The sequence below is a fragment of the Canis lupus genome, chromosome 11 (assembly GCF_003254725.2).
Source record: "Canis lupus dingo isolate Sandy chromosome 11, ASM325472v2, whole genome shotgun sequence".
NCBI classification, from domain to species: domain Eukaryota; kingdom Metazoa; phylum Chordata; class Mammalia; order Carnivora; family Canidae; genus Canis; species Canis lupus.
In genome coordinates, this window is record NC_064253.1 from 21752466 (window position 1) to 21775737 (window position 23272).

A 23272-nucleotide genomic window follows, 5' to 3' on the forward strand; every position below is an offset into this window, starting at 1 on the left:
ATTGGGCTCCTTGGTCACCAGAAAGCCTGCTGCTCCCCCTACTTGTACTCTCTCACTCTCTCTTGTTCTGTCAAGTCAATAAAATGTTTTTTAAAAAGTAGAAGAAGAAATGAGCCCAAATTAAAGCAAAGGAGATCTGAGTTGGTTCCTGATGAATCATTGGACAAGAGAGGAAAATCCAGGCTTGAGTAGGCCACGGGCAGGAGGATGGGACTCTATCTCATTCCACAGCCCTTCAAGGAACAGAGCAGGAGACTTTACATAGGTCTAGACTCAAGGTGTGCCTGCTTGCAAGCAGGAAAAGGCCAAAGTTCCTTATAGATCTGGTAACACTTCAGAAGAATGACTAGTCCCTCTAGCCAGCTGAATTTTTTTATTCCTAATAACAGAACAAGAACTTATTTCTAGAGGAAAAAGGAGTGCTGAGAGCCTAAGATTCCAAGAGATAACCTTCTATGTCTGCCCTCCCCAGCCCCTGGAGAATGGATGTGTTCACTATTGATTTTCTAAACCACTTTTAAGAAGCCAAGGGATGGGGAATCTTAAATGTTAATGTCCATTTTGTGGGCAGCCTGAGTGGCTCAGCAGTTTAGCACCACCTTCAGCCCGGAGCGTGATCCTGGAGACCCAGGATCCAGTCCACACTGGGCTCCTTACATGAAGCCTGCTTCTCCCTCTGCCTGTGTCTTTGCCCCTGTGTGTGTGTGTGTCTCATGAATGAATAAATAAAATCTTTGTAAAAAATAATGTCCATTTTGTGGCTGAAACTTTCAAATAATCAAATAAATCTTACCCGTTATATCAAAGCTACATTTGGCTATTACCCATGCAGAAGTAGGATAAAAGATTTCTCCTAAAGCAAACTTCCTGGAGGAATTGAGCAATGCCAGAGAAGGCACGAGATTGCTGCAATTCCCAGGGAGCTCCTCAGAGCACACAGGTGAATGGGTCCATTCCAAACAGCTGGCAGCTCCCTGGCTCTTCTCAGTTGGGGCCTAGCATGTGCATGAGAAAGTTTCCCTCTGTTGCATCAACCAACAGCTAGAGAATCAAGAATTCTAGGTTAGCATACCAGGCTACTTAGGCAATGACGAATCTGCTTTACTTCCTCCTTTGTTTCCTAACCGAGAGAGTATTCCAGTTTCAGTGTGGAGGCCAGAGACGGCTGACGACATCACCACTTCCCCACAGCGGTTCACTCAGTCATCTCTGCAGGTAAGCCTACACTTCTCTTTGATGGCCAAACTAGAGATTACAGTTTCTAAACAAGGCACTCAACGTATCTCTTGATCCTAACAACAGACTAAAATTTTCAAAACACACCTCCAGGAGGTAGAGAATTGGCCAATAGTATGAAGACCTAGTTTGTGCTCTGGACCCTGCTGCCTAATTGTATGATGTGGTTCGAATCTATGCACATTCAGGGCCTTTGGAAAACCTCTAAAGTGATGCTTTGATCTTTCTCAGCAATAAGACTTTATACAACTCTCGGCTAAGAGAAGAAAAAGGGAGCACCCAGGTAGCTCAGTGGTTGAGCATCTGCCTTTGGCTCAGGTCCTGATCCCAGGGTCATGGGATCATGGCATCAAGTCCCACCATCAGGCTTCCCGCAGGGGGCCTGCTTCTCCCTCTGTGTCTCTGCCTCTCTCTGTGTGTCTCTCCTGAATAAATACAATCTTTTAAAAAATAAATAAAAGAAGAAAAGGGGCTGCAGTCACTGCAGAAGACTTCTAGTGATAATTTCACCTACCTGGAAGAATAAGAGCCATGTTAGAGCCACACCAGTAAGACACAGGCCCAGGGATGCGAGCATAGCCACCTGGGGACAAGTGCATGTTCCCTACCATTTGGGAGTGAATTTTGAAATAACCATTGACTACCATTCTCACCTGTATCCTTCCTTTTTCCCTCCTTTCTCTTTGCTACCCTGAGGCCAGATTCTCATTTACAAGAAGAAAAAGTATGATGTGTTCCCCCTAGCTTTAGGGAGAATCAGTGTTGTTACTGAATTGAACTCATGTTCCTGACACATATACTGACATTTAGATAATCACCATCCCCCGTTGCAAATCTTTTGAAAAATACTGACTTACACTATTTGATCTACTCTCTTATCTTTAACATTTTATTTTATCATCCTTGAAAAATCAGAGTACTGCACGGATGAAGAGCTGGTTACATGGAAAGTCTTTCCATGATGAGATAACTGATCTAATGGAAGAGACAAGCCAGAGGAGAAACAAGCATGGGTCAAGGCATAGGAAACTAATCACAGCTCTACAGAGTTAATGAAGTCTTGGAGACAGGGAACAGACTGACTTGTATACTGTGTACTGAGAAGAGAAATGACTGGACATGCATGTTTTTCTAGAAACAATTCATTAATATTTCTTTTCCATTGCAGTACTTGGCCCAAAATCTAAAGGGTGATCATTTAAAATTTATGTATAATTTCAAACATACACATGGAGTAGAACTTTTGTAAAGATAATTATTATTCACTAAATTAATATACTGAGTATTTTAATGATCCCCCATGCACTCATTATCCAGCCTCAGCAATCACCAACTCGTACCCATTATACTCATTAATATTTTATCTGCACCCCCACCAACTTCCTCCATCCATTGTTATTTTGAGGCAACTCCTAGGCATCATAACATTTCATGAATAAATATTCAACATGTATCTCTAAAAAGATAAAAACTCATTGTAAACTTAATCACTCCCATACTTGAAATTAATAATTCTGTAATATCCAGGTGATTATGTTTTAGTCAGCATATAAAAAGTGTTGACTAGTGGAGAGGCGTGAAATATTGCTATTCCTACACACTGTACAATAAAATGGGACATATTCCTAGATTTGCCTATAAAACCTCAAAAGGTGGGTGATGAATTCTCTTAGTCAATCCAATATTTATTATTTGTCTATTCTGCACTTCAGGGTGGAGAATCATGGGATGGAGTCCTCCTGAAGGGAAAATTAGAGAGCCTGCCTCCTCATGAGCAACTCCCTTCGAACAAGAGGAGACTCTGTGTAATTAGGCAATGTCATGGTGTCACACGTTGCCTCAGAGCTATACACATAACTTGGGCATGTGAGCGAGCTCCGTGGGCAAGGGAATCACTTGTATATCCAGAGCACAGTCCAGAAGCAACAGTCTATGAGGGGTTTCCAATGCCTAATTCTACTAATTTGTTTATTTGGAAATATTTTAGGAATGTATTGGACCTGTAATAACATTTAGTGTCATTCACAAGGGTTAGAAGAGAAAGTAGAGTCATGTAAAAAAAAAAAAAAAGAGGGGGGTGGTTGTAAGGGATATATAATATTCCCTATATTTCTTTGTACTAATCAACAAATGCTCCTTTAAGAATGTTACATAAACACAAAGGTTAGTTCATGCAGTTCCCAAAGATTTATGTACAAAATATTCTCTATGTCAAATCCTATTTTTAAAGTTTTCAAATAGAGCACATTTTGTAAGGCCAATTCATGTTCTCTAATTCATATTGTTTGTGAGACTAGATTTTTGAACATTTTCTTAAAATAAAACAATCCTAGTGAGGCTTGCAGGAGGAAATCACATACTCTTGGGGCTGTGCAGGCCTTTTCACTCCTGCACCATTACTGCAATAGCCACCAAACTGGTTTGTATGCCTCTCTTCCTCCCCTCTCACACTGAGTTGTCTTCCTAAAGCAATTATCTAGTCCTGTCACTTCACTAATATGCATTTAATGTTTCTATTACCTTCCAAAAATCCCTAATTCTTTAGGATAGCATTCCAAGTACTGAGATTTGTCCCTGACTTACTGGAACAACCTTATTCCTCATTGCTTTGTACTCTCCACATTCCTTATTCTCCAGCCACATCAACTAGTAAATGTTTTCAGAACATAGGCCATATTTTTCAAACAATGAGACACTTAATTCACTTCTTACAATAAGGGACAGTATAGTCCAGTGTTCAAGAGCATAACCACCTTCATGTCACACTGGTTTGGATCCTGGCTCTATCACCTACCAGCTGTGTGATTTTGATAAAATCAGTTAATCTGTCTGAGCCACAAGTTTCTTCAGCTCTAAAATGGGAATGATGAAAGTACCTTTCCCATAGAGTTGCTGGGAAGATTTGGTTGGATTAAGTAGGCAAAATACCTAGCACAGTGCCTGGCACATAGTAAACAGCCAATAGATAACAGCTCTTATGTTAGTCTATTAAGGTCCATCTATCTGTCATGAGACACCACTCCTTGAAGTCTTTCTGATTTCCCCAGCTGACAGTCACATCTCCTCCAGGGTCCTACAAATCACTCATACCTCTTTCTCAGCACTACTTTCTGCCTTGTGTTATTATTCTGATACACATCTTTTCTGTTCATTTTCGCTGAATCCCTGCCATGTACTAGGTGCCACAGGGAATAAAAGATGAAGAACACTTGGCTCTTTGCCATGCAAGTAGTGCTTAGAATATAGTTAGCAAACAGACATGGGCAACTCAAATACAACTTACCAATCTTTGTTTAATAAAGTTGTGGTTCGTTGTCATTATTATGATATTGTATGAGCTAGATTTTAATACAGGGACCATTTCCCTACTAAACAGAATTTACCTCTGGAAAGCAAATGTAGTAAAATACAATTGGCCATAGCTGAGTTTAGGTAACTGTCAAGGGCAAACTATTATCAGTGATGTTTTGAGATTGAAATGATAAAATCAAACTAATGACTTCCTCTGCTCCCAAAGCTTTTGCCAAAATAAATACACAAAGTGTTAGACCTAAAATGTGGCACAGAGCTAGAAACACTTCTAGCCACCTTCTCCTGGGGATGCAACTGTGAGGTACATTCTTGGTGTATCTGTAATTCAAGGGAAGAGGAGATGGTGAAGGCTGCACAACTATACTGCATTGTCTAACCCTGCCTGTAGATAGTCAAAACCATGAGATCAGTGACTACAACTAGGTTTCAGCTGCAGAAAACCAGCAGTCCTAATTGCTGAACAAGCCCTCTACCTTGTACTAAATAATGTTTTAAGTCAGTGCCAAGTTCTCAATGTCAACAAGACTTCAAGTGAGACTGCTCAGGTTCCTGCCTCACCCAAATACCAGAAGATGACACCTACAATGCCTATTAAAACAGGAAACAATGCAGTTGGACAGCATAGTTTGACTATGTGACTGGGCATATGTCATCAAGATGGCTCCTCATGAAATAATTGCTCTGGGCTGCTAATGAAAAGAGGAATGGTTTATTCTCCTAGATAGAGCTCACCACTCCCTTTCTCCTGCTGCCTTCCACTGCAGGCTGGCTGAGCAGTACAACCTTATGGCAGAGCTAGGCTGGTTTCCTCAGTCTATCTCCGTAATTCTAGCTCTGTGGGTACCTGTGAGACAGGAAATGTTACTCGACTCTGGGCAGTTTTGTGTTTCTAAAAACAGATCCAAATGTCAAATGTATGATCAAATAATGGGTTAAGGACCATTCTTGCCAGAAAGCTAAACACATTATAAAATCCTTAATTATATCTTGTATTTTAATTATAGTATTAAATAATACATTTCCAGCATTTGTAGATATTTATACTTTCTTTCCCCCTTTTCTTCATAACTGAATATATCATCTGGCATGTGACTAAGAGGCCAGATGGGACTAAAGATTTATGCTTTTGTACCGCTCAGGAGCTCATCTTTGTCTTAATGGTATCAAATTCGGAAAGTGATGTTTCTAATCACTATTATCAGTAGCCTCATGTTTCCATTCCTAATAATTTCTATTTTTACCTCCCCAAACATTCAAATTGTCACCTAAGAACCACTGTGCCAACAATGAGACTTCATGATGGATGTGGCAGAGGATGCCAGACTACATCAGCCCAACTGATGGATGAGAGTCTGATGTTAGATCGATGGACTGAGGCAAAGCTGTAAGGACTGTGAATACAGAAGTAAAACGTGAGAGATGATGCTGTTCATTGTGTTAAAACTTCCTTTGTATAACACCTCAAGGGTTATAATTTACTTCCACATATATTACATTTGGTCATCACCTCACTCTTTCATCTCATCCCACACCCTTCTTCAGTTTCAAGAAAGAACCAAAATGGTAAGATGACAAAATCAGCATTTGCTTAGCATGAATTATTAGTAAACAAAGAAGTATTATGTTTCTATCTTACTTGATGCTAAATGTTGAGTAACCACACAACCATCTGATGAAGTGTTAAGAATAAAGATATGTCACAAGCGTTCTTTACACAGGCTCTACAAATTGACCAAAAACAACATTATCACAGAGTTACATGATTACCAGTGATGTACAAACCAAGTATCTGTGGAAATGGCTGCCAGTTTCCACAAGCTACTTGAAGAAGTCTAGATTCTCAGCTCAATGGAGTGAACTGCCCTCCACTCAGTGGGTTCTTCAGCCCAACACATGTTCAATAGAACTTCTCTCAATGCCTTGTGCAGAGCAGCCCATCAGGAATTTTAAAAAAATTAAAACAGAGGCTTGACTCAAACAGAATGCAAAAATATGAGAAATATGGAAATTTGAACACTGAATAGTTGATATTAACCAAGTGTTAATAACTGTTATAAAAAAATAACTGTTATAAAGACCTATAATTATGTCTTTGTAAGAAGTCTTAGCTTTGAGAGATATATATTGAAATGTGTAGGAGAGAATTATACGATATCGTGAATTTGCTCCAGAATCATGTAAGAGGGGAGGAAATGAGTGGGGAAACAGATGAAACCAAACTGACCACATCTTAATAACTGTTAAATCTGGATGATGAGTACATGAGGGACCATTATGATTCTCTGCCTATCCTTGCATATATCTCAAATTTTCCATAACAAAAAGGTTTTTTTTTTTTATTTTGAAGCATTATAAACACAAATTAAAACTGGATACAAAGAATCCTGCCAGGAGTACCTGTCTTGCTCAGTTGGTAGACTTTGCAACTACTGATCTCAGGATCATTCGTTTGAGACCCACACTGGGTGTAGAGATTACTTGAATAAATAAACTTAAAAAAAAAAAAGAATCCCACCATATATCAACATGGATCAACAAAAAAAGGTTGGGGGAAAACTGTTGCAGAAGGATAGGTCTTAAATAATGCCATTTAAGGACGCCTGGGTGTCTCAGCGGTTGAGCATCTGCCTTTGGCGCAGGGTGTGATCCTGGAGTCCTGGGATCAAGTCCCACATTGGACTCCCTGCAAGGAGCCTGCTTCTCCCTCTGCCTGTGTCTCTGCCTCTCTCTGTGTGTCTCTCATGAATTAGTAAATAAAATCTTTTAAAAAAATAATAAATGATGCCGTTTATATAAAATGCCAAACATGTCAAGCAATACAATACAAACTCTCAAGGATATATGAATAAAGTTAGGAAGACAAGTATGAGAATGACAAATATAAACTTCAGAACCATGGTTATTGGGGTGCAGGAAGAGGAATGTAATTGGGGAGGGTTACATGGGGGCTTCAACTATCTTTGTGACATTTTACATAAGGTTATAAACACATATGTGATTAGTCTATTATCCTCTATGTGCTTTTGTACTTGTGAAATATTCCACAATAAAAGGACACATACAAATTAAAATTAAAAAATGAAACAGAAAGTGGATAATCACCTGTGGGAATGTTCTGGAAGAGTCCTGCACTTCTTGTATTGATTTCTAAGAACAATACCCATTGGCACCCCAACCCTCAACTTGTAAGAATTGCTTCTTTTTCTGTTAAAATATTTTATTATTACTAAAAAATCATACTGACAAAAATATAATTAACATACTTTAATAATAGTAATAGAACAAACTCCCTTGAACTATGACTCAAAAAATCTGACAGCACTAGTATCACTGAAGTTCCTTGGTATACTCTCTCTGTTCACATTCGCAGTAGATAGAGCTGCTATCCTGAATTTTGTGTTTATTATTATAATTTAATGATACCTTATTTAAGATAGAGTTTTGCATATTTTTAACTTGTACATGTGGAATCATACCTTGACTTGCCTTTTTCGTGAGAGATATTACGAGATTCATTGCTGTTGATGCGTGTGTTGCAGCTCACTCCTTTTCACTGTGTGTGTATTAAATTACTATTTATTTACCCAATTCTATTGCTGACAGACTTTTGGGTTGTTTCCAGTTTTTTTTTTCCAGTTTTTGCTATAACAAACAATACTGCTGTATACATCCTTATATTTATCTCCTGAGTCCATGTGCAAGACTTTCGGTACAGTAGACATCAAGGGGAGGAACAGTTGGGCATAGGGTAAGTCCATCTACCACTTTACTAGAGAATAACAGATTTCCCACAGTCATTTGCCTCAATGTACACTCCCACCAGCAGTATATGAAAGATCCCAGTGCTCTGTATCCTTACCAACACTTGGTACTGACAGTTAGTTTTGCCTAATGAGTGAGAATGAGAACTGGAATCTGAGGTTTTTTTTTTTTTTAATTTTTATTTATTTATGATAGTCACACAGAGAGAGAGAGAGAGAGGCAGAGACACAGGCAGAGGGAGAAGCAGGCTCCATGCACCGGGAGCCCGACATGGGATTCGATCCTGGGTCTCCAGGATCGTGCCCTGGGCCAAAGGCAGGCGCTAAACCGCTGCGCCACCCAGGGATCCCGGAATCTGAGGTTTTAATTTCCATTTCCCTGCTTATTAATGAAGCTGAGGCTCTTGCCATGTTAGTGCTCATTCACCTTCCTGCTTTTGTGAATATCTGATTCTGTCTGTCGCTCATTTGGGGGGTAGGAATGTTGTCTTTCTCATATTGATTTTTAGAGGAATTTGCTATACATTTTAGATATAATAATGCAAGTTATGTAATTTCCCAATTGTGACCTGCCTTGACTTGTCTAAAATAAACATGTTCCTCCCATCCTCTTTAATCTGTTAGAGTGGAGACTACAGTAATAGATTTCCCAATCAATCTTGTATTCTGAGACAAATACAACTTTGTTGTCATACAAATATCACTTTTCTATATTCTGAATTTTGCTTGCTAATATTGTGTTTAGGATTTTCACATCTGTATGTAAATGATAATGGTCAGCTATCATCTTTGTTTTATTGAACTTCCCTGGTTTTAGATTCAAGATTATTCCATACGTTCATTCACTGATCAAAAATTTTTTGAATTGGGATGCCTGGGTGGCTCATTGGTTGAGCATCTGCCTTCAGCTCAGGGTGTGATCTCAGGGTCCTGGGAGCGAGTCCTGCATCAGGCACCCCATAGGGAGCCTGCTTCTTCCTCTGCCTATGTCTCTGCCTCTCTCTGTGTCTCTCATAAATAAATACAATCTTTAAAAACATTTTTTTGAATGCCCACTATACATAAGGCACTACTCTAGGCACTTGGACATATCATGAACAAAAGAGAAAATATCTCTATCTTGGTGGAGATTACATTCTAGCCTCATAGGATGAGTTGGGCTATGTCCCCCTTTTTCTATTCTCTGGAGGAGCTGTACAATTTGGGAATTATCTCATCCTTAAATGTATGAAGAACGTACTTTGTTGTTTTTTGGTTTTGCTAATTTTCAAGCCCTTTGTCCAACCTGGGTTTGAACTTAGGACCCTTAGACAAAGAGTAGCATGCTCTACTGAAAGAACACATTTTTTAAACACTCTGGGCCTGGTGTTTTAACAATTGGTTATATTTCTTGATTGGTTATAGGATCATTCAGGCTTTCTATTTTTTAGTCTTATTTATTTATTTATTTATTTAATTTATTTATTTATGATTTTGTTTATTCATGAGAGACAGAGAGAGAGAGAGAGAGAGAGGCAGAGACACAGGCAGAGGGAGAAGCAGGCTCCACGCAGGGAACTCGATCCGGGGACTCTGGGCTCACATCCTGAGCCAACAGCAGACACCCAACCGCTGAGCCACCCAGGCGTCCCTCACCTTCACGTTTCTTACCTTACCTGCCTCTTCCCCATTTTCTTGAACCATTTCACGACAGGCTTGTCAATTTTACTAATCTTATAAAAAATCAACTTGTGGCTTTGTTCTCTATTATATATATTCTCTATTATTTCTCCATTTTTTCATTTCATTAATTTCTGTTATCTCATTATCTCATTCCTTTTATTTTGGTTTTGTTCTGTTCTTTAAAAAATTTCTTCAGTTCAGGGCGCCTGGGTAGTTGAGCGTCTGCCTTTGGCTCAGGCCAGGATTCCAGGGTCCTGGGATTGAGTCCCAGATGGGGCTCCTTGCAGGGAGCCTGCTTCTCCCTCTGCCTGTGTCTCTGCCTCTCTCTGTGTGTTGCTCATGAATAAATAAATAAAATCTTTTAAAAAAACATAACGCACATACAAAAATGCACAAATCTTAAGAGTTCTACGATTTATCACAAAGTGAACAGAACACATATGACTCCTATGCAAGTCAAGAAATAGAACACTACTATACATTTGAAGCCTCTAGTGCCTCTCCCAATTACAGTCTCCTGCTTTCTGGGAGGTAACCACCATCATGATATCTGTCACTATAGATCAGTTTTACCTGCTTTTGAACTTTATGAAAACAGAATATAGAATGTATTTTTTTATATTTGGCTTCATTTGTCCAATATTATATTTATGAGATATGTATAAGTTGTTGCATCTGGCTATACTTTGTTCATTTTGTTGCTTTATATAATATTTTACCATAAGAATATACTAGAATTCATTTATCCATTGTACTGTTGATGAACATTTGTGTGGTTTCCAGTTCGGGGCTAATGCAAATAATGCTGATGTGAACATTGTTTTCTTTTGAAATAATTTCAAACTTGTAAACAAAGTCACAAAAATCGTACAAAGAACGTTTTTTCCTGAGCCATTTGAGACTAAGTTGCTGGTATGATGCCCCAAATAACTTAGAATGTATATGTAATTGCTGTGAACGATAGTATTGTCTTACTTAACCCCAATACAACAATCAAAAGCAGGTAATTAAAATTAATACATTATTGTCATTGAATCCACACACTTCATTCAGGTTATTCCAATTGTCCCAGTATGTCTTTCTTTTTTTTTAATTTTTTTTTTTAATTTATGATAGTCACAGAGAGAGAGAGAGAGAGAGAGAGGCAGAGACACAGGCAGAGGGAGAAGCAGAGGGAGAAGCAGGCTCCATGCACTGGGAGCCCGATGTGGGATTCGATCCCGGGTCTCCAGGATCGCGCCCTGGGCCAAAGGCAGGCGCCAAACCGCTGCGCCACCCAGGGATCCCCCAGTATGTCTTTCATAGCAAAACACTCCAGTCAGAGATCACGTGTTTTATTTGGCTTTCAGATGTCTTTCTCTTTCAGTTTAGAGCAGTTCTTCAGTCTTTCCTTGACTTTAAAGGCCTTGACTCTTTTGAATATTACAGACCAGTTGTTTTGTATAGTGCCCCAAATTTTAGTTTTTCTGATATTTCCTCATGTTTAGATTCAGGTCATGTGTTTTTGGTAGGAATATCAGGGAAATACTGTTATTTTCATTGCATCCTGTCAGGTGGCAAATAGGTCAATTTGTCCCATTACTAAGAATATTCACTTTGACCAATTTACTAAGGTGTTTTCTAACAAGTTTCTCCTCTGCAAAATTACTCTTTTCCCTTTGTAATTAATAAATATCCTGTGAGAGACACTTTGACACTATGCAAATATCCTATTTAGTTTTAGCATCCATGAATGACTCTTGTCTGCAATAATTATTAGTGTGATGACAAATTATTTTTTCCATCATTTCTTTTACATTCATTAAATGGAATTCTGCTATAAGAAAGAGCTGTGTCTTCTCTCCTTACTTTCTTTTTTTTATTTATTTATGATAATCACACACACACACAGAGAGACAGAGACACAGGCAGAGGGAGAAGCAGGCTCCATGCACTGGGAGCCCGACGTGGGATTCGATCCCGGGACTCCAGGATCGCGCCCTGGGCCAAAGGCAGGCGCCAAACCGCTGCGCCACCCAGGGATCCCTCTCCTTACTTTCTAATTTTTTTCAATTATTTGTTTATATGTATATGGACTCACACTCATTTTTATTTATATGTTAAACTCCATTGCTATGATGGTTTGTTTTCTTGCTCTCATTGTTTCACAGTTGACCATTAAAAACTCCATCTAGCTGGTATCTGTGTCCTTTCAAAAATATTTTTAAAGGACTTCCTTATATTCTGGCACAACAATGTGCCAGATGTTCCAAGGCTCATCATTTATTTTCCCTACCCCAGCCCTGGAATCAGCCCTTTCTCTGAGGAGCTGAGTCATCTTATACTGAAGAATAATATTTAGAAGTCAAGATCTAGGCACTAGATGCACTCATTGCTAGAGATGTGTCAGCAGGAAAAACTAAGAAAAATACAAAAGTATATATATATATATATATATATATATATATATATATATATATATAAACACATATATACATCTCTATCTCATAAAAACCATGAGTTCATTTCACAATCTACTTATTTGCTCAACCCCAGAAAATACATAAAATACATAAAAGTTTCAGAATTGCTAACACATGCTTCTGTGAAACATGAATTTACTAACAAGAGTATGACATTTATATATATTGTTTTTTCTCTTTTTACTTTACAGTATATAGGCAAAATACTCTTTTCTAAAGTTACTTAGGTTAGTTCTTTTCTCCTCTATCTATCCTCTCCAGTGTGGTTATTTTATTCATTTGTTACTATTTGTTTTTTTTTTTTTTAATGAAAACACTTTTTTTTAATTTATGATAGTCACACACACACACACACAGAGACCTCTGCAGAGACACAGGCAGAGGGAGAAGCAGGCTCCATGCACCGGGAGCCCGACGTGGGATTCGATCCCGGGACTCCAGGATCGCGCCCTGGGCCAAAGGCACGCGCCAAACCGCTGCGCCACCCAGGGATCCCTCATTTGTTACTATTTGTATTCAATTTTGGGTTCCATCCCCAACACACACACACACACACACACACACACACACACACAAAGTTTTTTTTTTTTTTTTTTTACTACACACAGGTTTCAAATCAGTTAAATGGGTGAGGAGAGGAAAAGTATTTATTTTTATTTTATTATTATTATTTTTGAATTTTAAAAAATATTTTATTTATTCATGAGAGACACAGAGAGAGAGAGAGGCAGAGACATAGGCAGAGGGAGAAGCAGACTCCAACGCAGGGAGCCTGACACGGGACTCGATCCCAAGACTCCAGGACCACGCCCCGGGCCAAGGGCAGGCACTAAACTTGAGCCACCCAGGGATGCCCCAAGAAACAGTATCTTTGAATTGACATCAACATTAGACCAGATGGATATAACATATATCAGGAAAAGCAGTTCTAACAGGGAAATATATAGTAACAAGGTCCTATCTCAAGGAACAAGAAAAAAAGCTCAAATAAACAATTTAACCTTACATCTAAGGGAACTAGAAAAAGGAGAACAAACAAAGCCCAAGAAAGGGAGGAAATAATAATGGTCAGAGCAGAAATAAATGACTAAAACAGAGACTAAAAATAAATAAGTAGATAGAAAATATAATTAATGAAACCAAGAGTTGTATCTTCGAAAAGATAAACAAAATTAATTAGTCTTTAGCCAGGTTCATCAAGAACAAAAGAAAAAGAACCCAAATAAACAGTGACATCACAGAAATACAAAGGATTATAAGATAACACTACAAAAAAAATTATATGCCAGTAAACTGAACCTAGAAGAAGTGGATAAATTCCTATAAACATACAATCTTCCAAAGTGGAATCAGGAAGAACTAGAAAATCTGAACAGACCAATTACTAGTAACAAAATGGAATCAGTAATCAAATAACTATCCAAAAAATATGGGGTGCCTGGGTGGCTCAGTTGGTTGACCATCTGCCTTCAGCTCAGGTCATGACCTCAGGGTCCTGGAATTGAGCCCAAAGTTGGGCTCCCTGATCAGTGGAGCCCTGCTCTGCTTCTCCCTCTGCCCCTCATCCCCATTTATGCTTTCTCTCTTTCTCTCTGTCTCAAATAAATAAAATTTTAAATATAAAAATAACTATAAAAAAAAACCCAAAACCAGATAAAGTCACAGGTGAATTCTACCAAATTTTTAAATGTTTTATTTATTCATTTGAGAAAGAGAGAAAGAGCACAAGTGGGGGGGGGGGGCAGAGCCTCCCCGCTGAGCAGGGAGCATGCCTAGGACTCTAGAATCATCACCTAAGCCAAAGGCAGACGGACAGTTAACCAACTGAGCCATCCAGGTACCCCAGAATTCTACCAAACATTTAAAGAAGAGTTAATACCTATTCTCCACAAACTATCCACAAAACAAAAGAGGAAGGAAAACTTCCAAATACATTCTATGAGGCTATTATCACCCTGATACTAAAACCAGATAATAATAAATAAATAAATAAATAAATAAATAAATAAATAATAAATATAAAACCAGATAAAGACAGCACAAAAAAAGGGAACTATAGGCCAACATCCCTGATGAACACAGATGTAAAAATCCTTAACAAAATATTACCAAACCTAATACAACAATACATTAATAAACCATTCACTACATTCAAATGGCATTTATTCTGGGGATCCATAGATTCAATATTCATAAAACAATCAACGTCATATACCAACCACATCAACAAAAGGATAAAAATCATATGATCATCTCAATAGATGATGTAGAAAAAGCATTTGACAAAATTCAACCTCCATTCACAATAAAAATTCTCAACAAAGTAGGTTAGAAGGAACATACCTCAACATAATAAGGCCATATATGAAAAACTCACAGCTAATATCTTACTCAATGGTGAACAACTGAGAGATTTCCCTCTAAAATCAGGAACAAGACGAGAATGTCCACTCTTGCCACTTCTATTTAACATAGTACTGGAAGTCCTACCCACAGCAATCAAACAAGTAAAAGAAATTAGAAGCATTCATACTGGTAAAGTTAAACTGTCACTATTTGCAGATGACATCATACTATATATAAAAAACCCTAAAGACTCCACCAAAAAACTACTAGAAGAAAGAAATGACTTTAGTAAAGTTGCAGAATACAAAGTTAATACTCACAAATTGGTAGTGTTTTTATACACTAATAATGAAGTAATATAAAGAGAAATTAAGAAAACAATTCTATTTACAATTATACCAAAAAGAATTTTAAAAAACCTAGGAATAAACTTACCAAAGAGGTGAAAGAACTGTATGATGAAAAGTATAAAACACCAATGAAAGAAATTGAAGATGACACAAATGGAAAGATGTTCCATGCTCATGGGTTGGAAGAATTAAAATTGTTAAAATGTCATACTACCCAAAGCAATCTACATATTCAATGCAATCTTAAAAAACACCAAAGGTATTTTTCACAGAACTAGAACAAATAATCCTAAAATGTGCATGGAACCACAAAAGACCCTGGATAGCCAAAATAATCTCAAGAAAGAAAAACAAAGCTGAAAAGTATCACAGTCACAGATTTCAAGATATACCATTGTAGTAATCAAAATAGTATGGTACTAGAACAAAAACAAACACAAAGGTCAATGAAACAGAATAGAGAGCCCAGAAATAAACCCATGCTTATATGGTCAATTAATCTACAACAAACAGGCAAGAATATATAATGGGGGAAAAGACAGCTTTACATGTAGCTGTGCAGTGTAAAAAACTGAACTGCTACATGTAAAAGAATGAAACTAGACTAGTTTTATTTTATTTTATTTTAGTTTTAGTTTTTTTTAAACTAGTTTTTTTTTAAATCTCAAAGTCATTCTAAAGATTTATTTATTTATTTATTTATTTATTATTTATTTATTTATTTATTTATTTATTTATTTTATTTTTATGATAGACACAGAGAGAAAGAGAGAGGCAGAGACACAGGAGGAGGGAGAAGCAGGCTCCATGCCGGGAGCCCGACGTGGGACTCGATCCCGGGACTCCAGGATCGTGCCCTGGGCCAAAGGCAGGCACCAAACCTCTGAGCCACCCAGAGATCCCTAAACTAGACTAGTTTTTAACACCATATTCAAAAACTCAAAATGGATGAAAGACCTAAAAATGAGTCCTGAAACCGTAACAATCCTAGAAGAGAACGCAGGCAATAATTTCTTGGACATCGGTTGCAGCAACATTTTTCTCCTTATGTCTGAGGCAAGGGAAACCAAAACAAAAATAAATTATTGGGATTACATCAAAATAAAAAGCTTTCTCACAGTGAAGAAAGCCATCAACAAAGCAAAACAGCAATCTACCAAAAGGGAGAAGATATTTGCAAATGTTATATCCGATAAAGAATTCAATATATTCAATATACTACACAACTCAACACCAAAACAACAAACCAATCCAAATAAAAAAAGGTCAGAGGACCTCAAAAGACATTTTTCCAGAGAAGACATACAAATGTCCAACAGACACATGAAAAAATGCTCAACATCACTCGTCATCAGAGAAATGCAAATCAAAACCACAATGAATTATCACCTTATACCTGTCAGAATGGCTAAAATAAAAATAAGAAATAACAAGTGTTGACAAAGATGTGGAGAAAAGGAAAGCTTGTGCACTGTTGGTGGGAATGTAAACTGGTACGACCACTGTGGAAAACAGTATGGAGTTTCCTCAAAAAATTAAAAATAAAAATATCATGTGATTCAATCATTCCGCTACTGGGTATTTACCCAAAGAAAACTAAAACATTAATTTCAAAAGATATCCGTACCACTATGTTTACTGCAGCATTATTTACAATAGCCAAGGTATGGAAGCAGCCTCAGGGTTCTCCAAATGGATAAAAAGTTGTGGTATATATATATATATACACACACACACACACACACACACACACACACACACAGTAGAGTATTATGCAACCATATTATTACAGTGAGATCATGTCATTTGCGACAACATGAATGAAGCTAGAGGATATTATGGTAAGTAAAGTAAGTCAGACCGAAAAACACAAGTACCATGTGATTTCACTCATATGTGGAATCTAAGAAAAAAAAAAAAGGCAGAATCAGACCTGTAGATACAGAGAACAAACTAATGATTGCCAGAGGGTGGTGAAGGGGAGTAGAAAACACAAGTCTTCCAGTTATGGACTGATTAAGTCACAGGAATAAAAGGCACAGCATAAGGAATATATTCAGTGCCTTTGTAATAGTGATGGTGACAGATGGTAGCTATACTTGTGAATGAAACATAATGTAGAAACTTGTCAAATCACTATGATGTACCTCAAACTAATGTAACACTGTGTGTCAATTATACTCAAATAAAAAATGTTTTTAAAAAATCTGTGAGCAGGGTGCCTGAGTGGCTCAGTCAGTTAAGCATCCACCTTTGGCTTAGGTCATGATTCTGGGTCCTGGAATTGAGCCCATCAGGCTCTCTGCTCAGTGGGGAGTCTCCTTTCCCCTCTCCCTCTGCTCTTCCCTCACCCTGCTCATGCTCGCTTCCTCACTCTCTCAAATAAATATTTTTAAATTAAAATTAAAAAATCTGTAAGCAATCCAAATTGTTTCAATGGAGAATGGATAAAGAAGTTACCCATGTGAAGGATGGATAAAGAAACATATTGGAACACCTGGCTAGATCAGTTGGTAGAACATGTGACTCAGGGTCCTGAGTTCAAGCCCCATGTTGGGTATAGAGCTTACTTAAGTAAATAATAGTTTGGGGTGCTTGACTGGTTTAGTGGGTAGAGTGTGTGACTTTTGATCTTGGGGTCATGAGTTTGAGCCCCATGTTGGGCAGAGATTATCTTAAAAATAAAGTAACTGTGGCATAGTCATATAAGAGACTACTATTCAGCAATTAAAAAGGACTGAACTACTTTAAATGGACAAATTTTAAGATATATTAGATATATCTCAGTAAGGTTATAAAAAAGGAAGAATTTAAAAAAAATTTTTTTTATTTATTTATGATAGTTACAGAGAGGGAGAGAGGCAGAGACACAGGCAGAGGGAGAAGCAGGCTCCATGCACCGGGAGCCCAATGTGGGATTCGATCCCGGGTCTCCAGGATCGCGCCCTGGGCCAAAGGCAGGCGCCAAACCGCTGCGCCACCCAGGGATCCCAAAAAGGAAGAATTGAATATACATGTACAACTTTGATGAATCTCAAAAACACTGTCAAAAAAAGTACAAAAGAATATATACTATATGGTTCATTTACATATATACTATATGATTCCATTTATACAATGTTCAAACATGAATAATACTAATCTGTGGTAACAGAAGTCAGATAGTGGTTACCTCTGATAGGAGGTATTAACTGAAGAAAGGATACGGTGGGATATAATTGTTCTATATTTTGTTTTGAGTCGTTGTTACATAAGTGTATTTGTCACAATGTATAAAGCTAAACACAATCTGTGCATTTTATTTTATGTAAACTATACCTTAAAAAGAAGAATCATTAAGAAAATGAATAGACATACCACACATTGGGAAATAATATTTATAATGCATATGTGTGACAAAAGACTTATATCCAGAATATATCAAGACCTCTAAAAACTATCAATAGAAAAGCAAACATTCCAATTAATAATGTGCAAAAAATGTGCAGAATATTTGAACAATTAACAAAAAGATAGGATGTCCAACAAGCATGTGAAAAGATGTTTAACATCATTATTTACTAGGGAAATGTAAATTAAAACCTCAATGAGATACTATTATACATCCACTAAAATGGATAAAATGAAAATGACTTTTAATATCAAAAGTTTATAAGATGTGCTACAACTGGAACTCTCATCCATTGCTGGTGGGTGTGTAAACAGTTCTCTCATTTTAGAGAATTGTTTGGTAGTTTCTTAAAATTTTAAATATATACCTACCTACCCTATGACCCAGGAATTCCACTTCTAAGTATTTTCCCAAGAAAAATGGAGGTTTATTTTTTTAAAGATTTTGTTCATTTATTTGACACAGAGAAAGTACAAGCAAAGGGAGTGGTAGGCAGAGTGAGAGGAAGAAGCAGCACTCCCCTCTTCCCCAAGCAGGAAGCCTGATGCAGGGCTCAATATCAGGACCAGGGGATCATGAACCAAGCTGAAGGCAGATGCCCAACCAAATGAGCCACTCAAAACGGAGGTTTATATCTACAAAAAAAAAAAAAAAAAAAAAAGGCTTGTACAAGAAAACTCATAGCATCCTTAATCGTCATCATCATTAAAACAACTCAAATATGCATCAACAGGAGAATGGATAAAGAAATTGTTTTATATCCATACACTAGAACACTACATAGCCATAAAAAGTAACAACTGACACCTGCAAACCATGAGTGAATCTCAAAAACATCACACCAAAGTATATATACTGTATTCTATTTATATGATTCAAATTTCATGAAGTCTAAAGATGGGCAAAACTAATCTATGGTGTTAGAACTGCCTGCTTCTCCCTCTATGTCTCTGCCCCTCTCTGTCTCTCATGAATAAATAAATAAAATATTTTTCTAAAAAATCCAAAACTCATTCAACTGAAGTCTTAAAATCAACCCCAAAAGCCCTAAAATAAAGATGAAATACAGATACTTTCAGAAAAACATAAATATGTGGATTTGTCACCAACAGGTCTGTGCTAAAGGAAATATGAAAGGGTAGTTTTCAAGCAGAGAAAAATGATCCCAGATGTAAGCCTGGAGATTCAGGGAGGAAAATGGCAAAAAAATATTAAGTATTGACCATCTAAAATAGTAATAGTATAGGGGCACCTGGGCTGCTGACTCTTAATTTTGGCTCAGGTCATGATCTCAGGGTTGTGGGATCCAGCCTCCCTTTGGGCTCCTCACTCAGCGCAGAGTCTGCTTGGGATTCTCTCTCACCCTGTGCCTCCACCCCCCCTCCATTTGCACTAGCTCTCTGTCTCTAAAATAAATAAATATTTTTAAAAATAAAAAATTAAACAGTAGTGAACTAAAATATACAAAACTAAAATACGTGACAAAAATGGCACATAAGTTAGGAGAGAAGTAAAAGGAGTTAAAATATTTTCAGGTCCTTTCATTGACCAAAAACAAGTAAAAGTACTAATTTTATTATTAAACTCTAGTAATCAAAGGTGCATGCAGTAATCTACAGAGAATTGTGAAATAATATATAATTATTAACAAATGAATAAAGGGGAAATACTAAATAATAAAAAGCTCAATAAATCCAAAGAAAGCAATAAAAGGAAGAAAAATAAAAAGAATAAATGGAAAGTAAATAGTAAGCTAATAAATTTAAAACCAAACATATCAATAACTATATTAAATATAAATGGCTCCAAATAAAATGTTTCAAATAAAAGATATAAACAGTCAAACTAGATTAAGAACAATTAAACTCAACCATATACTGCCTGTAAAAGAACCATTTAGGTCAAATATAAATATATAGGAATATTCAAAGTAAAAAAAAAATTAAAATGTACCACATAAAATCTAAAAAGAAAAAGCTAGTATATAGAAATACTTCATAATGAACAAACACAATATTTCATAATTTAAAAAGGTATAACTCAGCAGAAAAATGTAATAAATCTGTATTTTATGCACCTAAAAACACAGCGTTAAATGTACATTTAAAAAAAAGCTGATAGGGATCCCTGGGCGGCGCAGTGGTTTGGCGCCTGCCTTTGGCCCAGGGCACGATCCTGGAGACCCGGGATTGAATCCCATATTGGGCTCCCGGTGCATCGAGCCTGCTTCTCCCTCTGCCTGTGTCTCTGCCTCTCTCTCTCTCTCTCTCTCTCTCTCTCTGTGACTATCATAAATAAATAAATAAATAAGCTGATAGAATTAAAAGGAGAAATAGACAACTCCATAATCTTAGTCAGAAATTTTAACACATACCATCAATACCTGTTAGAAGAGGCACAGGCCAAAGAATCAGAAATGATTTAAAGATCTGAATAACACAATTAACACTCTTGAGCTGATGCCTGTGACACTGTACCCAACAACTAGAGAATACACAATATTTTAAAGTTCAAAAATGTACTATATATTGGCACATAAAACAAATCAATACATTTCAAAGAACTGAAATAACACAGACTGTATTCTCTGATCACACTCTAATTAAACTAAATACCAATTTCAAAGATTTTCACGTTTGGATACTAAGAATGTCTTGGTAGCTTATGGGTCAAAACAGATATTACAAGAGAAATTAGAAAATATCTTTTACTCAAAAATAGTGAAAATACTACATATAGAAGCTTGTGTGACACAGTTAAAGTGGTGTTTAGAGATAAATATATAGCTTTAAAATGCTTATTATAAAAAGAACAATGGCTGATAACAATTTAAGTTAGAAAATGAACACAGAATTTATGCCAAGATAGAAGGAAAAGAAATAACAAGGATAAAAGTGGACCTTAATGACATAGAAAGCAAAGAGAGAAAGGATCAACTTCATTGAAAACTTTGAAACTGATAAGCCTCTGTCAAAACTCACCAAGAAAAATTGAGAGAAAATAGAAATTACCACCATCAAAAATGAAAAAGAGGACTTCATTACAAATCCCACAGACTTTTATAAGATAATGAGAATATTATGAACAATTTTATCCCAATAAATTAAAAAATTTAGGTGAAATGGACAAATTCCTTAAAAAAAAAAAAAAACATAACAAGCAGCAGCAGCAGCAGAAAAAAGAAAATCTTAATAGGCTCTAACTTTCAAATAAAATGAGTTCATCATTTAAAACTTTCCCACACATTGCTGCTGTTGTCAACATCATACAGCCTCTTGGATTCTAATGAAGTCAGGTAACACTCTGGAATGAGAGACAAGCCAATTTAAGGAAAATGTGGATCCAGCCTTATCTATAATTATCATTAAATATTTAATAACAAGAAACCCATCTAGATGCAGAACGTATATATCTTTTTAAGATTTTTAAATTTATTTATTCATGAGAGACACAGAGAGAGAGGCCGAGACATAGGCAGAGGGAGAAGCAGGCTCCCTATGGGAAGCCCAGTGCAGAACTCGATCCCAGGATCCCGGATCATACCCTGAGCTGAAGGCAGACACTCAACCACTGAGCCACCCAGGAGTCCCCAGATGCAGAATATCTTGATGCATTTTGCCAATGTGAGAAGCATAGCAGTGCCTGGGGAATGATGAACTCATGGAGAAGAGTTCTAGATTTTCATTTTAGAAAATCTAGCATAGTACCATAGCACAAGACCTCTAGCCTGTACCAAATAACTACATCCTCAGTTCAAACCCAATGTAAACCCCAACCTTTTTTTTTTAAGATTTTATTTATTATTTATTCATGATAGACAGAGAGAGAGAGAGAGAGAGAGAGAGAGAGGCGCAGAGACACAGGCAGAAGGAGAAGCAGGCTCCATGCAGGGAGCCAGACGTGGGACTGGATCCCGGGACTCCAGGATTGCGCCCTGGGCCAAAGGCAGGTGCCAAACCGCCGAGCCACCCAGGGATCCCCCCAACCTTTTTTTTTTTAAGATTTTATTTGTTTATTCATTTTTAAAAGATTTTATATATTTATTCATGAGACACACAGAGAGAGAGGCAGAGACATAGGAAGAGAAAGAAGCAGGCTCCATGCAGGGAGCCCGAGGTGGGACTCAATCCTGGGACTCCAAGATCATGCCCTGGGCTGAAGGCAGGTGCTCAACCGCTGAGCTACCCAGGCATCCCAAGATCTGATTTATTTATTTGAAGGAGAGAGCACAAGCTGGGTGGAGGGGCACAGGGAGATCCCCAACACAGGGCTCAATCCTAGGACCCTGAGAACATGACCAGAGCTGAAGGGAGACACTTAGTCAACTGAGTGCCCCCTAACCCAGGCACCCTATAAACCTCATCTTTTTATTGAAGTACATTACTGGGGATCCCTGTGTGGCGCAGCGGTTTGGCGCCTGCCTTTGGCCCAGGGCGCGATCCTGGAGACTCGGGATCGATTCCCACGTCGGGCTCCCGGTGCATGGAGCCTGCTTCTCCCTCTGCCTGTGTCTCTGCCTCTCTCTCTCTCACTGTGTGCCTATCATAAATAAATAAAAAAAAAAATTAAAAAAAAAAAATTTTGAAGTACATTACTGATGTTTAGCTTTGCACCAATCACACATTCAGATTTGTCCTCTACAATTTAGGCTGATCTCTCAGCCATGTGACCACACTATTTCCTCCTCCCTCCTCTTCCTAATATGATTCACAGTCCCCTAGATACTCCAAAAATCATGCACAAATAAGTAGG

General features: G+C 37.5%; 1 protein-coding gene across 8 annotated transcripts in view; it reads right to left on the bottom strand.

Annotated features, from left to right (window-relative positions):
- CDKL3 (cyclin dependent kinase like 3) overlaps positions 1-23272 on the bottom strand; it is a 108885-nt gene that overhangs the window by 9772 nt on the left and 75841 nt on the right. For 2 of the 8 annotated variants that reach the window (XM_025433218.3, XM_025433225.3), the window contains one exon: positions 18975-19155. The exons of 4 other annotated variants lie outside the window; for them this stretch is intronic. In XM_025433218.3, the coding sequence (XP_025289003.1) occupies position 19155 (1 nt within the window). In that variant the 3' untranslated portion in view covers positions 18975-19154. Of the gene's footprint in view, positions 1-7650; positions 7753-18974; positions 19156-23272 lie in introns of those variants that run through there. 2 more of the 8 variants (XM_025433221.3, XM_025433219.3) reach the window with 2 other exon arrangements.